Source organism: Octopus bimaculoides, chromosome 19, assembly GCF_046866305.1.
Source record: "Octopus bimaculoides isolate indiv1 chromosome 19, ASM4686630v1, whole genome shotgun sequence".
Taxonomy (NCBI): Eukaryota; Metazoa; Mollusca; class Cephalopoda; order Octopoda; family Octopodidae; genus Octopus; species Octopus bimaculoides.
This window is the reverse complement of record NC_142946.1, coordinates 26,257,087-26,276,426: the sequence shown is the minus strand read 5'-3', so window position 1 is coordinate 26,276,426 and position 19,340 is coordinate 26,257,087. Positions and strand designations below refer to the sequence as shown.

General features: G+C 33.6%; 1 protein-coding gene across 1 annotated transcript; it reads left to right on the top strand.

Moving 5' to 3' along the window:
• Window positions 1-1,534: 1,534 nt before the first annotated feature.
• LOC106877568 (DNA excision repair protein ERCC-8) lies at window positions 1,535-19,233 on the top strand. Its single transcript, XM_014926506.3, has 5 exons — window positions 1,535-1,798; window positions 12,166-12,391; window positions 14,475-14,692; window positions 17,163-17,263; window positions 18,487-19,233. Exons 1-5 carry the CDS (start codon window positions 1,623-1,625, stop codon window positions 18,990-18,992), a joined length of 1,227 nt encoding a protein of 408 aa, XP_014781992.1. The 5' UTR covers window positions 1,535-1,622; the 3' UTR covers window positions 18,993-19,233.
• Window positions 19,234-19,340: the final 107 nt, after the last annotated feature.

Sequence of the window (19,340 nt, the reverse complement as noted above, 5' to 3'; positions counted from 1 at the left end):
GGTATTTGTAAGCCCTGTCTACACACTAATACTCACCACCATACTCATTGCTAACTCTCACCTTGCTGGAGGCATTCCTGCACATAACACATGGGTATGGCCCTCACAAGCTCCTAGCTTCCTCTGCAACCAACAGATCACTGTGCAAGGAATCCTGTCAAAGGTTTTATCCAAGTCAACAAATGCTAGGTACAGTGGCTTACTCTTAGCTAAGTACTTAGCCAAGAAAATGCTGATCTATTATTTGTTCAATAAAACCAGTGGAAAATAATTGAACAATTGAAACATTACTTGTTGCATGAAGGTTGTTTCAAGCTATCCACCTCAAAAAAGAAAAAGAAGAAAGAAAAAGAAAGCATGTGGCAAAAAGACTGCATACTGCATCCCCTAGACTATTGAATATCTGTTTGGCTCTTAAGTTTCTGATTCTGGATTCAGGGTTGAACTGAGCTTTGAGTCAAAGGTAGTACAGATTTTGACATTGAAGACCAAGATTATTGATCTTGACTGAAGATATCATGAAGCCAGTTGTTTCAGCTGTTGAAATACTTAATAAAACTGGAATATATCAATCAAATATGATTTTGTATTTCACCTCATAAAAAATTAACTGAATAATTTCATTTATTTTAGCATATAAAAAAAATTTGAAACAGCACAAAATTTATTTTTTAAATCACTGTAAATGTAATAAAACAACAGTAGTACAGCTGCAAAAAAATAATTCTTTCACCTGCAACCAAATAAACTAACACTCCTTTTTACACAACTGGGGTGGGTTTTGTCAGTGCAATACTGAAAAATATATGGATGTCAGCAAATGTCCAGCTGTGTTCCTGATCTGCTTATTGAGCTTCTTTTATTCCATTCATTCAGCTATTTATAATGTATCTAGGGAATTTGAAATTTTTTCCAGCTTCCTAAAGAATAGAATAAGAAATTATCTAGTGCACCTAAAACCATAATTTCATCAAAGGTGAATGCTTTAAGCATCATACCTTACAATTCTGCAAAAAGGGAGATAGTTAATCACCACTTCCATAATTTTTCAGCTTTGATTGCCTTCTGAAAATTTTTTTTCAGATTTATGATTTAAATATCTGAAATTATTGTTCTTCAAAAATCTGTAAAAGAAAATCTTAGAAAACATAAAAACTGAAACATTACGGAAAAGGAGAGGATTGATCTTTTCTTCTATTTCTTTTTTTATTTGTAATTTGTAGTCTACGATTATTAAAACAGATACATACGGGCGATGCCCCAGCATGGCTACAGTCCTTTAGGCTGAAACGCATAACAAAATAAAATATGAAGAAATTGTAATTTTCAGTGCACTAGATAATTTCTGACGCTATTCTATAGAAATACCCCATTTTCTCTTGCAATTTAAAAGCAGATTTTATGAATAAATACTTCAGGCTTTTAAAGGATCTTGTCTAATAAAACAGAGACAATTCTGAAGTTTAAATTCGAAAGAACCATTTCTCTTAAATTAGACATTACTTTCGAAAGCAAAAATTAGAAAGTGCGAACTAGGGGGAGTTAATTCTATAAAGTATACCTTAGCAAAGTAAAACTGTTTTGTATCGGCACATTAATTAAACAATGACTGCGTTACTAAAATGCTCCGATTTCTGAGTTCTCGGGAAACTGGTGAAGACGACCCTATTTTTCTCCAAAGGGCTGAAACTACTCGGCGTTCTTACAGCCTTGATTTAAGTAGATATCGTGATGTCGAACAAGTTTCTCATAGTTCTAGCGTGAATTGCCTCGACATTGACTTGGTGGAAGACAGATAGTATGTATTTATCACATTTCTTTAAATCCCTGCGAATAATTATAAACTTCGATCTCATTTTTTTAAAGTTCTGGCTGGTGGATGAAAGTCAGGTTGTTTATTTTTAGCGTAGGTAGCGGGAAAATATTATAATTAAGGTGTTTATTTCAGTTGATCGTTTTCATTATGTCACGATTTCAAAGAATTGTTTATATATCTCAATATAATGTGAATGCTTCCCTAATCTTATCAGTTTAATTCAGTATTGCACTTCAGATAATTTATTGTGAAACTCGATTTATTTTTATTCTACCACCACCACTTACGAAGTAGCCCAAATAACTAATTTAGCTCTACAGCTATCATTAATAAACATTACGAGTATATTTATCGAAAGGAATTATTTCTACAATAATATAAGGGCTCCTGTTCACCACTTCATGTTGAAATAGTGTAAAGTGGAAGAAGATCGAGAAATAGTGCAATGTAGAAGATCGACCCTTTTTCAGTTGCGAATTTAATTAACTCGTACTTATTTAGTATCAAGTTAGTCCTGATTGGGCTGTGATCAAAGGCATTCCAGCGGTGATCGTTCTGTTTTATTTTTTAAGAGGATTTAGGGCTGTGTTTATCTAATATCTCTCTCTCTCTCTCTCTCTCTCTCTCTCTCTCTCTCTCTCTTTTTTTTTTTTTAAAGTCACTATGGCTGCTATTTCTTGCGAATCGAGCGACTGCGTTTTTCCTCCCTCATTACTAATGAATTGCAGAACCGGTAGAGCAGCGAACAAAATGTCTCGCGCTATTTAGTCTTGTCGATTTCACTTTTTTAGTTCAAATCTGGCCAAAGTTTTTATTTCAACAGTGGGATAGGGGTGATATTGGATATATGTACTTTCCAAGCATAGTTTTTAATATTTGTGGCGTAATTTTCCCCCTTTTCTAAAATTTAGGCCTGCACAAATGCTGGCAACCAAACCAGATACATCCTAAGTATTAAATCAATCAAAATTCGTTGGCCTTTACGTTCTGAATTCTATTTCACTGAGGTCAGCTTTGGTTTCTCTCCTTTCAGGGTTGATGAAATAAAGTACTAGTCTAGTACTGGAGAGGGGGGGGGGGTCAATGTAATCGCTGAACCCACTCCCACTAAAATTGCTGACCTTGTGGCAAAATTTGAAGCAAAGCTGACAGAATCATTTGCATGCTTGGCAAAATGCTTAGCAGCATTTCGTCCATCTTCACGTTCTGAGTTCAAATTCTGCCAAGGTCAACTTTTCCTTTCATCCTTTCGAGGTCAATAAAATAAGTACCAGTTGAACACTAGGGTTGATGTAATTGAGTCACCCTCTCCTCCGAATTTACTGGCCTTGTGCCAAAATTTGAAATCAATAATTTACAGTTACCTAGCTTTAGTAAACACCAATCATCATTTCCTCGTTATTGTGAACCCTGTGCAAATATCTGCAGATAATGAATGAAATTGTCAGCGAAAAATGCAAGTGAACCTATTTGATAATCTCCATCCACCCATCTATCCATTTCCTCCACCCATTATTCCTGAGAGAGTCGTGGTGATAGAGTCCCAGGCACCTCCTCCTTAGGGTCCTATCAGAAGCAACCATCACTACAATTTCTTGCTAGGTTCCCAAATGTGACCGACTGAGACTATAGATATTATCCAAACATAGTGTAATGTGGAAGAAGATCTTACTCTTGGTCTACTGCTGATTGGCTTATCCTTCTTTCCTGCAACATTCTAATCACATATCCGTATTGCCAGAGCCAGACCTCTGTGTGGTCAAGTAGTGGCTCGACCTGGAGAGACTTTCTGATCTCCAAACTTCACACCCTGTCAAGTAACGTTACTCAAAAGATCCTTCAGAGGAACCCTATTCTGGCCATTTATATTCACGACTGTATTTTTTCAGTTATAATCCAACTTTCATGATCATAGGTAAGGAGAGGCATGAAAACTGAACTGAACATTTTGTTCAGTCTATAATTTTATAATAATAAAATAAAAATAGGTGTACATTTACCATACAAAATACTTCAGCCCTAACTTACAAAGGTCAAATAAGATCTTCATTGGACCATTACTCAGTAGTGGTCATCCTATTTGTTTTATATGCAGAGTTCAAAAATCACCAAAATTAATGCAATTTATTTTATGGGTGGTAAATGGCAAGAATAAATTGTGTCGAATACTGTACTTTGTGGTTTATTAGTTATATCGCTCTGGGTTCAAATTTCACCCAAATCGACTTTGCTTTTCATCCTTCCAAAAGCTGGCGATAAGTACTGGAGTCTGTTAAATCAACTATATCCTTGAAGGTAGTACCCCAATATGGTTGCAATTCAATGACTGGAATCAAAGAAAGAATATGAGACAGTTCAGCTCCATACTAACATCCTAAAAGTCCAACCAGCTGACATGCCCTAATTAACATATCACAAACACTAGTTCACATGCCTGTTTCTTTGCACTATTTTAATTCTTCTTCTTAGAAGTATTGCAGAAAGACACTAAATGAACATTTGAGACAATATGACAACAAAAAACAGTCCTCCATATTCTACATGGAGGCACCATACATAACAGATGCACGTACATAGTCACACAGACCCATACACACAGAAGGAGACAGAGGTACACATACGAATACACACACACACATACAAACACATGAATATGCTGAATACATACATATAAACATACACACACACATACATATATATATACATACACACAGAGGCATATGTACATCCATGTGTATACACATGCACACTGATGCACATACATGTGCACTAACAAACAAAAAGAACATGGCCCCGATAACAGTCAATGACTATTGAAGAGGTTGCAAGAAGCAACGGAAATTTTAGAAAAAAAAAAATTAATGAGGGGAAATTGAACTGGCGAATGTGTTAATTAATAAGGCATTAAAACAGAATGACTCTCCCCAGACACAACAAAATATACTTCAGCACACATATTCACATAAAGAATCTTGCAAACCAAATACAAAAACAAAATCTCTCTCTCATGCTCTCTCTCTCTCTCTCTCTCTCTCTCTCTCTCTCTCTAGAGATGTCTTTGTGCAGCTGAGGATTGCTCTGCATTTAAAATGATGTAATGGTTGCTTTGTTCAATTAAATGAAGTTGCTTGAAACGATCGTACTGCATTACCTCTGGATATCCTTGTTGCTTATTTTGATTATATATATATATATATAAAATCCTTTGTCCCTCTCTGTCTTGTCTGTTCCCAATGCATTCTCGAACAGCTCAACTAGATCAAATCAAATTTTATATGGCAATACTATCAGACCCCGTGAGTGCCAACATGTAATTTTTTTCGATTAAAACAATGCAACATTGGCACTGGTTCCATATTATGTGTCAAAAGTCAAAGAATAAAAGTGAAAGAATAACATCTATATTATAATGTGATATAATAAAATAAAATAAATGTGCCCTTTTAAAGCCTAGCCAGGTTCAAGGTCCCGGTTTCAATGGCGATAATTCTGCATTTTTACAGTTACACTTTTTCCATGACAGCAGATAAATTTTTTATTCCACAACATATTTGTAGTGGCTTCATGCAGGCATAGTGTGGATTTGATCCTCGATTGCCAAATTTCACTTAACACTTCAACAGCGCTTTTCTCATGGTAAAACAATAGTTTTTCTGTGAATGACAGCAGTTATACATTTCCAGATGCCTTCGCTAAGCAGAATAATGTCTTTGCCTCTCGCCAACCTCTAAAAACCTCTCTCGCCAACCTCCAACAATCTCTCCCTCCTCCACCTGACAATTTTTTGTACTTTTTTGTGATGGAAAATACACCTTTTGTGGCAGTTATAATGAAATTGCTTTCTTATATCAGAGTAATAAGGCGTTTCAATAGAACATCTTTACCCCCGAGAATTACTGGGTACACCAGCTAGTCTACTACATATGTGGAAAATCGGCATGTGTTTGTTTGTGGCGTTGTTAGCTAACTCCTCCTACATCGTTTTATTAATTTTGATGAAACTTGACACATGAGTAGAACTCATGCCTGAAAACCTCGTGACATACTTAGATTGTTGTAAAAATTGATAATACAGCTCCTGGAAGGGATCTTTATATCTACCTCATATAACTATTTTTTCTAAAACACCCAAGGGAAATAACCCATAGCACTTGCACAATATTTTTTTTAAACACTCAAGGAAAATGACCCACAGCACCTGCACTTACAGTTGTTAGTTTTTAGAGAAGCAATCAATATTTTATTCTCACAATCAGTGGACTTAATTCTGCATTTCACTACTCACAGTTTTCAGCTGCTAAACCTTATTATTGCACTTTCTTGATGCATGTACACTTTTAATGCCCATAACTCCGGAAATAACCCATTTCATTGTTTATGTTCGATTACTTTGAATATTGATTTTTTGTGCGTCCAATTTCTAATTTTTGCAGACAATATCACTTTTATAATTTATTTGACACGTAAGTAGAACTCATGCCTGGAAACCTCGTGACATACTTAGATTATTGAAAAAAAATCGATAATTGGGCCCTTCGAAAAGATCCTTTTATCTACTACATATTACTTATATTTTATTTAAACAACCCAAGGGAAATAACCCATACCACCTGCAGTTTTTAGTGAAGCGATCAATATTTGATTCTCATGATCAGCTGATCTAATTCTGCCTTTCACTATTCAGTTTTGAACTGCTCAACATTATTATTGCACTTCCTTGATTTGAATCTTAAACCTTAAAGACTTCATTCATACATTTCTATACATACATACTTTTTGGAATGTCCATCACTCCGATAATTCTGCATTTTTACAGTTACACTTTTTCCATAACAGTAGATAAATTTTTTATTCCACAACGTATTTTTAGTGGCTTCATGCAGGCATAACATGGATTCGATCCTCGATAGCCAAATTTCTCCTAACACTTTAACAGCACTTTTCTCACAGTAAAACAATAGTTTTTCTGTGAATGACAGCAGTTATACATTTCCCAGATGCCTTCACTAAGCAGAATAATGTTTCTAGGCCATCAGGGGCTGGAATGGAGATAACAGACCTCCAACGAAATTATTTGTTCTCAACAATATGTCTATCCTTCTGGCTGCTTTTCGATAGTTATAAAAACAAGAACTCTGTAAGCTAAAGGCAGTTACTGAGAGTAACTGAGTGTGAACATTATTATTGCACTTTCTTCATTTCATTCTTAAACATTAAACACTTCATTCATATATTTATGTACATATATACTACATTTATATATTACCTTTAATAAATTAGCCTTCATAAAGTTCACCTTTAAAATGCCACGACAAGTCAGAGTACTTTCTCGCCAACTTCCGAAAACCTCTCTCGCCAACCTCCAGCTGAAAGTTTTTTGTACTTTTTCGCAACGGAAAATACACCTTTCGTGGCAGTTATAACGAAATTGTTTTCTTATCTCAGAGTAATAAGGCATTTCAATAGAAGATCTTTACCCCTGGGAATTACCAGGTACACCAGCTAGTATATATATATATATATATATATATATATATATACATATTACACACACACACACACAAACATGATAACCTTTTTCCAGTTTCTGTCTTCCAAATCCACTTGCAAAGTTTTATACAACCCAGGGCAATAGGAGAAGACACTTGACCAAGGTGTGATGCAATGGGACCAAATCCTAAACCATGAGTGTGATGCAGGCTTCTTCAGCACACAATATATATATATATTTGAAGTTATCTTCAAAAATTCAATAGGTTATAGCAGTACGTACGTTTCGTACAAGCTCCATTTATTCATGTAGTGAGAACACCACAGAAAATACAATGAAAATGTACTCCTCAGCTGCATAATGGAATTTCATTTTAGAAAGTCATTTTGAAGATATTTGCAAAAAACAAGAGTAAGAGAAGAAAACACATCTCGACTATGCTGTTGTTTCAAATTTAGAGGAAGGTAGGTTAAGTAGTGGTGGACAGCAGGTTAGGGGTAAATCTAGCATGAGGGAAAGAAGAAAAAAACAGGAAATGGAAGGACAATACCCTAAGGAGTGGTAAGAATTTGGAAAAAATTTAAGGTAAGGGAATTAAGGTCAAGGAATTAAAGAAATATATCTATTCTACAGTATAAATAGAATAATACAATGAAGCACTGAATTACTAAGTTCAAAACTATAGAGAACAATAATAATTAGAACAAGATAAACATATCCAGTTAAAATAAGATATAAATTAATGTGGGGTGGTATTATTTATGAGTAAAACTATAATATCAATGGCCAAAATCCAAACAGAAAGAAAGGGGGGAAGAGAGAAGAGGAAAAAAGGGAGAGGAATAGAGTTAGAAAAACAGGACTAAATTAAGAGAAATAAAGCTAAGGTTTTCGAAAAAATGATAGATAGAAGAGACTCAGAATAACTTAGAGAAAATGTAGGACTACTATCAGTGGGTTGGGAAAGGTTAAAATGTATTCTAATTATATATTAAAAGTCATACCTCAAATAAAATAGTTATTAGTCAGGGAATGAGAAACTAAATTAAAGAATTTAGCAAGATTTACTTTTTAAAATATTTAAAGGTGCAGGAGTAACAATGCACACATAGAACCCTAAGGTCAGATCTATTGTTAATTAGATTAGGGTTATCCTTAAGTTTAAAAATTTCGTAAATTTCCATAGAGCACAGTCCACAGCCATATCTACTATTTCTATAAGGTTGTGCTCTCCTGATGATTTCCCATTTAAGATTAAAATCAATACTATTTTCCTTTAATTCCCAAATTTTATTAGATAATGATGTACTGTTGGCTTTATGTTTAAGTCTAAATGAAGAAAAATGGTTATATAATCGTTGTTTAAGGTTGATTGTGCAACCAACATAAATGTAATTATTAGTTGGAGTAGTTACTGTACATTTATAGACTACATTACGGGTTAAACAACTGCCAGATACCGGACAGTGGGCTTTAATTCTACAATTGCAATTAAGGGGCTTATTAGCTATATATATATTGCTATGTTGATTATTGATACAAGTATCTAAATTATTTACATCAATATTGCTGGTTGTATTATTAGATATGCAATTGATATTGTTTTCATTTTCATTGTATTTTCTGTGGTGCTCTCACTACATGAATAAATGGAGCTTGTACAAAACATACGTACTGCTATAACCTATTGAATTTTTGTTGCTTATCTTCAAATTTTATTCACCAAATCTCTTGATTTTGTTTTTGGTTTTTATCCTACCAAATTCTGGTGCCTCAAACATTTTAAGGACCACATTTAATCTTTTGATTAAATCTATATTATTATTCTGAACTTGCTCACCATTTGGGAGTACATATATTTTTTTCTGGTACTTAATTTTCAACAAAATGGAAAAGGTTAACATGGAATTCTCACAGAAGGACATCCCCTTACACAGCAAAGAAATGTATATGTGGCTACTTATTCACAGAACCAATGATTTTATCAGAAGAGTTTGATGGATTGCCTACCACTATGATAACAAGATGAAAATGAAAACCAATGAATCACAAGAAGAAAACCATTTTAAGAAACTATTTAAAAGTAGAAGAAATCCACCTCCAAACCCGTTATTAGAAAACTTTGAAAAGGACTTACTGAACCTTATCGCTAATATCAAGTTTAAGAAGCACCCTCTAAGAAAAAACCCGCACCTACGGAAACTGAAAGATTTTATCAAATCTATACAAAGCAAACCAGGTATTTTGGTCCCGACAGATAAAACCGGAAATTTATATAGAATGGATTATACTACCTACAAAAAACTTATTATGAAGGAACTTAACAGCAAATATAAAATAACTTCTAAAAAAACATTATCAGACATTAATTTAAAAATCAAAAAAATTATGACAGAATATAACCTAACTGATAGAACTGAACCTGTTGCACCCTGTGAACCAAAAATTAATCTAAAAGACCATAAGAAAAACTTTCACGTAAATCCTACTGTTAGACTCATTTGCCCAACAAGATCTGATATTGGTAGATTAAGTAAGCTTATTTTAGATAATATTATACCGTTCATTATTCCTAACCTTACTCTTAAATTATGGATTAATACTGATGAAGCTCTTAATTGGTTTAACTCTATTGACAACAATAATAATTTTTCCTTTATCCAATTCGATATCAACAATTACTATTCTAGCATTTCTCCTATACTCCTTAACAAAGCTCTCATATTTGCTAAAAACAGATCCCTAATTACTAGAGAAAAAATTGACATAATACTTTTAGCTAGAAAAACCATCATCGAATTCGAAGATAGACTCTGGACCAGATCTGACACCCCTGATAACTTTGATATCCCAATGGGATCGAGTGATTCGGCTGAAATGACAAATTTGGTTGGAGCATATCTTTTACGCTGCCTAAATAGGGAAATTCCTGAACTCCAGGGAGGCCTTTACAGGGATGATGCGTTATTTATCATACCCACCAACAACAAATCAACCATAGAGAGAATGAGAAAGAATATTAGAAAATTCTTTAAAAACTTTAACCTTAGCATTACTTTTGAATATGGCACTAAAATCGTTAACTTTCTTGATACCACTCTTAATATTAGCTCTAAATTGCACTATCCCTATAGAAAAGAAAATGAAGTTACTAAATATGTAAATAGATCATCGAATCACCCACCAAATATTTTAAAATCTATTGTAAAAAACATTTCCGATAGATTAACTAAGCTGTCCTCAAACCATGACATCTTTAAATCAAATTCCCATTACTATAATGAAGCTTTATCGAGAGCGGGCTATGACCAAAAAATTTCTTTCCTTATTCCTAAATCTATTAAATGTGATAGTAACAATAATGATAATAATACTAATAATGATAATCTAATTATCCTAAATAATGTTACCAATAATAAAAATTTAATTAACGTAAATAATGGTAAGAAAAGACCTACTAATAATAACCTATCCTGCTCAAACAAGAGGAATAAAAATGTAATACAACCTGATAAATGCCTACACAACCATATTAACACCAATAAAATACCTAGCTTAAGAAATTATAATAAGGACCATAAAAATAAAAATAGGAAAATTATTTTACATAACAAAATAGATCATAATAAGATAACTACCAATGATAATAGAAACAATAATATAACCCGAAATACTTATGATAACCACAAACCCCCTTCATATTACAAATCTAAAAGAAAAAATTCCATATAGCTTAACATCCCTTACAACTATGCAGTATCTACGAACATCTATAAGAAGTTTATGGATATCTTACAAAAAAATTTCGACCATAACCATAGATATTATAAAATCTTCTCTCAACACACAATCCGTATCTCATACTCCACTCTCCCCAATATAGGATCTATTATCAATAAGTTAAATAGAAAAAAACATTAAACTAGCTAGGACCCTTGAAAATAGAAATTGTCTTATTATTGATAACAATACAAATAACTACCAAACTATTAATAACACCAACACAACCAATAATCATGCACATGTTAATGAACATATTAATACTTCAACTGTTAACATTAGTTGATGAGATAAATCTTGCTAGCTCAAACAATATCAATTGCATATCTAATAATACAACCAGCAACATTGATGTAAATAATTTAGATACGATACTTGTATCAATAATCAACATAGCAATATATATATAGCTAATAAGCCCCAGTCAGGCTGTCAGACAATTTCTGTGACCACATCACCCCTAACATCTGGTCGCTTAATTCCCCAGACTGCAGCCCCCTTGATTATTGTATGTGGAGTAAAGTTAAGCAAGAGACCAGCAAAACTCCTTGTAACACCAAAGATGAACTGAAGGCAAGGATTATGGCAGCATTCACCAACTTAAACAAGGAGACTGTTCAGAAGAGTTGCAGGAGATTCCAGAGTCATCTGGAGGCCGTAGTTGAAGCCAATTGTGATTTTATTGAATAAATTTACTCTTTAATATTTAAAGATATTTTTATGTAATTATGGTAAATATATCTGTTAAAATGAGATGTCAGTGTCATTTTCATTTTTGCATAATTTAACAATATATTCATTGCATCCTGTATAAACAGATATGTGTACATAAAGACATAAACACACTCACATAAACATAGACACGTAAGTATTGATTTCAATGCAACAACTTTAGAGACATTGTTGAAATACAAACTGCAATGAACTCATAAGCAAACAGGAAAAAAATTGGGGTGAAAAGAAAAACAGAGCATGAGTACTGTTATGTGCATTTATTAGTACTAATATCTAAGAACTGAAGGTGTGAATTTTTAGAAATATATTTTACAATAAAAATCTAAAACATTTTTATTTTCAGCCTTTTGTCTGGTGGCTCAAATGGAATGATCTTTGTTTATGATCTGTACAATGGCACAAAAGATGTGAAATATTCATGCAATATTGTTGCCAGTGTAGGTCTGTCAAACAATGACAGGCATCGCTGCAGTATTGAAACTGTCCAGTGGTATCCACTTGATACAGGGATGTTCATTACCAGTGGCACAGACAGATTATTAAAGATTTGGGATACTAATAATCTTGTTGTGAGTATTACATTATGCTATGAAATTTATAAAGTAACATTGACATTCTACATTAGTGAATGAAAGTTAGATCTGTGGTTTTGAAGGAAAATGTTATTCTCTTATTAAGGAAAATTGGGTTTCTTGTGAGATATTAGGCATTTCATTGTATTTGTGGCAAAAAGCTTTCTGTTTTTATAGTCTTCACTCAAAGGATAGAACCCATTACTTTTTATACCCTCTAAAATTGGTTAGATTGATACAGCTGATATTCAGGCAGAACAGCTGCAATACAACATTTATGGGGGGAAATATTGGTGAAAAGTAAATTCTGTAAGGTTGATATCCTAAGGAAAAGGAATGGAGAAAAAAGTTAATGGGCAACCTAAGATGGGGCCTGGAAAGTACTGAATGGGATATTAGAGGAATAGAGATGAGTAATTTTGGGTGGAGTGGTTTGCCACTTCTTCATTCTGAGATATAGACAGAATGAGGATATAGTGCTTCTGTATGCTATAGGTTGATGTATGATGGAAGGAATAGTCCTTGCCAATCAGTTGAATGCCTTTCCTGCATGGAGTGTTTTGTGTGTAGCAAGTACGTTATTCACGATGTGGGAGCAACATTCTACTGTGGGTCTCAATTGAGCTTTGTACAGAGTCAGCAGATGCCTGAGATTGAAATCTGTTTGTGACTCTGAGAGGAGGGCTTGTCTTTGGGACCCAGATTAGGCTAAGTTATTCATATAGGTCTAGCAGAAGCCATACTGGTGATTTCTGAGGAGGGAAAGGAATCCAGTAGAAGATGATTGTTAACAGTTGATTTCATGTCTTATGAGATATTGGAAATGAAAGAAGTAACAGACCAGTTGGCAGGGTCAGAGAGATTTCTCTTCTAAGAGATGGGGGCACATTGTACTGTTTCCAAAGATCAGGATAAATTCCTGAGAGAAAGAAAACAAAGAGTTTAATGAGAATAGGGACTAGTTTTGGGATATACTCTTTCAAGAGTGTTGGAAAAGATATTGTCAGGACTAGCAGACTTACGGACTTAGAGTAACTGGAGGTAGCTACTCCTCCCCCCACCTTTGTTAACTGTGATTAAGCAGACCTATTATTAAAGGTGTTCCAGCTGAAACCACTTGTCCCTTTCCTTGGCACATGATACTTGGGGCCTTATTATCCAGTATGTGTTTCTTTTCTAAAACAAGATGTAATTTGGGATAGGTGTAAATACCATGCCTAACAGGTGAAGCAACCATGTAAGCTCCTTCATTACCTGGATGTGTTTTTGTATTTGACAAGTGTGCATATGTGGTGAAATGGAGAACAAAAGTTTTGATGGAGTTTTGCCAAACTTATAAGATGTGAAGTTGGATACAGATGTAGATGCTTTCTCTGTAAGAGTACTGCTTATGGAGACAACTGTAGAGAATGATTGGTAGAAGAATTCTGCAAAGCTGATTGAAGTTCTTTTGACCAAAAAGTATGACTTTTGTCTTGGAGGTGAAAGAATTTGCAGGCTGTGTAAAGCCCATACTTCAATTTATCTAACTACTTGAATTTGATTTCATCAGATCCATTTCATTTGCAATCCTTTCTTACAAGTTATCAACCTGCTAAAGTTTAAAATAAATATCAACCTTTTCCTCAAATTAAACAGTAAAAATAACTTGAATCTTCTGACAACACTTAAAAGTAGTAATAAACCTATTTATTCTGTTTTAAATGGCAATCTGAAGCAAGAAAAACTGTATTCTGTCCAAAACATATTAAGGTGGGTTTTGAATTCATGTAAATCAATGGATGAAAAATTTCACTATTGGGTTTCTAAACATCTATTTACTTAACCTTTTACCATTTAAACTGGTCATACCTGGCCCAAATATTCTACCAGTTTTATGCTCAAACTGGCCAGATCGAGCATCTCACACCCACTTTGCAATGTCATTCTAAAAATAAATAATTACATCTTTGAAATCTCTAAGCTACAAGATAATACATAATTGATTTTTTTTAATGTGAATAAATAAGCATTATATTTGACAGAGTAATTGGAATGCTAAAGGGTTAAATTAACTAGCATTTTCTTCTTCCTACTACAGGTTGCTGACCATTATGAGTTTAAAGGAATCATCTATTGTCATCACTTATCATCAGTAGCTCAACAACATTCTCTCATTGCTGTTGGCTATACAGGAAGCTCACTAAAGCTGATTGATATGAAATCAGGCTCAGCAACTCATAGTTTAAGAGGTCATCATAAGCCAGTGCAGTGTGTGCAGTGGTCTCCCAAAGACGAGTTCATTTTAGCATCTGGCAGGTGAATATAAACAAGTATTTTTTTTTATGAGTTATTTTCTTGAAGAAAATAATGATTGAATTATGGCTAATTATATATATCCTCTGAATGTTTATTTTTTGTTTTCTTCATTTTAATTTTTTAAAAATCTGTAGCAATTGATATTATAAACACCGGTTATTTCCTTATCTCAAAAAGGGGAAAAAAATATAACATACAAAATACTTCAGGAAAGACAAATAGATATTCAAATTGAACTGTCCAATAAATTGGAATTGTTAAAGGAACAAAAGGAGGAGGAGGAGATAGACAATTAGAGACTGAGAAATGGAGAAAAAGAAAGAAAAACGAAATGGTAGTAAAGATTCTGCAGAGTAGAAAAGGCCTAAAAAAATAGAAAAAGGGAAAGTACAAAGATAGAAAAAGAAATGGAGATTTAATGCCAGATAGAAGTGATATATTAAAGATATGTTCAGATATTTATCAACAGCTACAAAGTTTGACAGTAAACTATTAGATGGCAAATGAAATATAAATCAATCAAGAAGAACTATCACCTATTCTTATTTCTTTATTGTCCACAAGGGGCTAAACAGAGAGGGGACAAACAAGGACAGACAAAGGGAGTAAGTTGATTACATCGACTCCAGTGCATAACTGATACTTAATTTATCGACCCCGAAAGGATGAAAGGCAAAGTCAACCTCGGCAGAATTTGAACTTGGAACGTAACAGCAGACGAAATATCGCTAAGCATTTCGCCTGGCGTGCTAATGTTTCTGCCAGTTCGTGCCTTGTAGAGGAAACAGTAAATGCATTGAAGAAAACTGAAAGCAACAAAGTCCCAGTAAAGATCACAACTGTTTGAATAAAAGTAAGTGGGAGACCAGTAATAGAGATAATGACAAAACTGTTGAATGACAAAACTGATCCAAGCAGCAAAAAGAAATCCCTGGTTTATGGAATGAAGCTACGATCATACTGCTACATAAAAAGGAGAGATAGGAAAGACATCAAAAACTATTAATCAACAGTATATTATCCCAATTGTACATGATATTCATTAGAGTCATACAGAATAGAATGGAAAGAGATTTTGATGAAAATCAACCAAAAGTACAGGCAAGTTTCAAAAAGAAATTCTCCATAACAGATCATCTTCAATCAATAAACCATATAAAAGAAAAATCAAATGAATACCAACAAGACCATAGCAAAAGCTTCTGAGACTATGAAAAGGCCTTTAATTCAAAAGAGCAGAAAGCCTTCCTGGATGTCCTAATCACAATAGGCATAAATCAAATCTATATTGATATCCTTAAAAACATTAACCAAGCCTCAACAGCTCTGCTACACCTGGATTAAAACTGCTCAGAAAATGGTCACTCCAACTAATTTTAATAATAATTTTGTTCTTAGGTAGCAGAAACTATCAACAATTTCTAGCAAGCCAGTTGAGTAATCCATGAAATTTTGGTTCCCTATCGATCCATTAGAGATCCCAATGCATCTTTTGTATACCAATTTGTTTGAACTTAGTTCTCAGTACTGAGTATCTACTAACCCTTTTTTCACATATAATATAAAATCACTTCCACAATAGCATCTCTTTCCCTATGTTACTAACTAGTATTTGTCATGTTGACACTTTAGACTTTTGATTCTAGACTATTCTTCCAAGCTGGGAACACTTTTCTATATTCTGCAATGAGAATCAGATTAATTTCCTTCAAATATTTCTAAAGTCATCCATTCCTTATCTCTTACTGTGGATAAAAGCTACATACAGAACCCTACTGAATATATCCATGTAGATTAAATTCTTCATTGAATTTATTGCCAATCCAAACTTTGCTTACAGCATTCTTGTACAACATAACTTATAATGTTCCCTTGAACCATTTATTTATCATATCTTTCTCAGCACCCACTATATCAAAACCTTTCTCCAAGTTTGTGAATGCAAAATAGAAATGTTTGATCTTAGCTTAGGACTTCTCTTGTAGTTTCTCTTGTTCTATATTTTTGTACAAACCTATATTGCAACTTATATCCAAAGTAATTTTGCCTTATACTAATTTTACTGTAGCTCTATTGTTTCTTATGACTTGTAAAAAAGACCTTTGTAGACAATTGTAAGAAACAAATAACTTTTATGTCAAAATTAACTTTACTCTTGTATAATTAAGCATTGAAGCACTCATCTATATTCCACATTTTCCCAATAACAATTGTTTGAAATGGATTTGGTTGTCATGCCCTAAAAATACCTGTATATTAGTAGAGTGTTTCAAATGAGCAAAATTTTCTGAAGAACTTTTTAATTCAGTCTAATTAGTCTAATTGTAGACAATGGATTTTATAATCATTCCGTCTTGAAATATTTAAGAGTTATCTATACATACACTTTTCCGCATGCATGTATTTATTGACAGGATGGTTTATTGACTGAATTCTAATTGAAGCTTTGTCTCTGAATAATTCTTTTTAGCACTGATGGCCAGGTACTTCTGTGGGATATTCGACGAGCAAAAGGCTCTTTAATGAAGATGGATCAATTTAATGGTGAAGGACTTTCTAATTCAAAAGACAGTAAGACAATTTTTTTCACATTTTCATGGCTGTCACAGTACTACATAATGTATTGTGTCTCTTGGCAAAGGTACTTAATGATGAAGTGCACTTAGCTATAAATATTTTTTACACAGTAAGCTAATGTCCAAATTTTAAAAAGTTCTGTATGGTTAAATTTGCTCCCAAAATATGTTTTAAATATCTCCTAAGGAAAATTAACATAAATAATGAAGAATTAATTATAAAGCTATGGGATTCATTTTGACTTTGTTACTAATCATTAATTATATTAATTTATTGATTTAATATCTAATCTATGGCGAGCTGGCAGAAACATTAGCATGCCAGGCAAAATGCTTAGCGGTATTTCGTCTGTCTTTACATTCTGAGTTCAAATTCCGTCAAGGTTGACTTTGCCTTTCATTCTTTCGGTGTCGATAAGTTAAGTACCAGTTGCGTACAGGGCCAATCTAATCGACTGGCCCCACTTCCCCAAAATTTCGGGCACATTGTGCCTAGAGTAGAAAAGAATATCTAAACTATGGTACATTCTCTAGCTTAAAGTAGTAAAATTCCACTAGAAAAGCCTTCAATTATTTCAGAATCAATATTTACTGCAGACTTACGAGGGGTGCTGAAAAGTTTGTGGCTTTAAGGGTATCATGAAAGGTCTTGTTGGAGGCCCAACCTTCTGAGTTTTTTTACAACGCTTAGAAAAGCTGAAAGACCGCTGCAATAAGTGTGTGAATCTGAGAAGAGAATATGTTGAATAAAATCATAATTAACTGATCCTCCTATATTTTCTTTTACACAAGGCCAGGAACTTTTCAGTACCACCTCATACCTCTGTTAAGAATTGTATATATATCAAAGATTACCCACTTCTTACACGACTATATTTAACTTTGAATTATTACCAATGACTATGTCCATATATCAGTGTTATTTATTTAGCAAGACACTGCTGAGCTGTAGCATAGAGTAAAAAAATTCAATCCTTGAAGATGTTCAAGAGCATTAGATAGTAACTTTCACTGCTTCTACTCTTAAATCCTTTTTCATTTTAGTTCAAATGCATGAGAGCTTTCCTTTGAGCTTAAAATAAGTACTGACATTATACTAGAGTCAGTTTAACTGACAATATCTCTTCTCCTGTAAAAATTGCTCTTGTGTGTAACAATAAAAAAATCAGTATATCTAACAATTCTATAATCATACCAAGCAATATTTTTCCCTTTCAGCACATGTATTTGCTCATGATGGCCATGTTAATGGACTACAATTTACAACAGACGGTCTTCTTTTGGTAACTCTGGGTACTGACCAGTGTATTCGGTTGTGGAGTACAGCTTCAGGAAGAAACACTTTGGTAAACTATGGCAAAATTAACAATATGAGCCGACGCTGTGTCAAAATATCTGTTTCTCACAATGGTTCGCCTGATGTTATTTTTATCCCTGAAGGTAGTGACATTAACATTTATAATATTTTCTCAGGATCTAAAATTGATGTATTGCGTGGACATTACAACCAAGTGAACTGTTGTAAATTTCAGCGTAACTACCAGGAATTGTATTCTGGAGGAAATGACCGTAATATCCTTATATGGGTTCCAAACACTGGTGATGCCTATGAAGAACATCTAAGAACAATTAGCTGCCAAAAGAGACCACAAGATAGAACTCAAAGTTTTAATCAGAAAACAGCTCTGCCAACAGCTGATACATGGAGTAGTGATGAAGATTAAATGACTTCAGGCAAATACATAAAGAAGTGTTTGTCTATAACTGTAAAGTGTTTATAAATATATTGTAAATCAGGTAAGATTTAAAGAAGAATCATGAATGAGTGATGAAGGTCAAAATTTATAAATCTATGGACAAAATTTCATTTTCTTATGAAGTAACATTTTTGATATCACTGACAAATTTATATTTATATTTATATCATTGAATATTTTAAATAAAAAGTGGATGGTAATTCTACAAGTTATGGCTGTATGGTGAAGATATTTGCTTTTCAACCATGTGGTTTTGAGTTCAATCCCACTGTGTGGGATATGGGCAAGTATCCTCTGCTGTAGCTGGGCTGATGA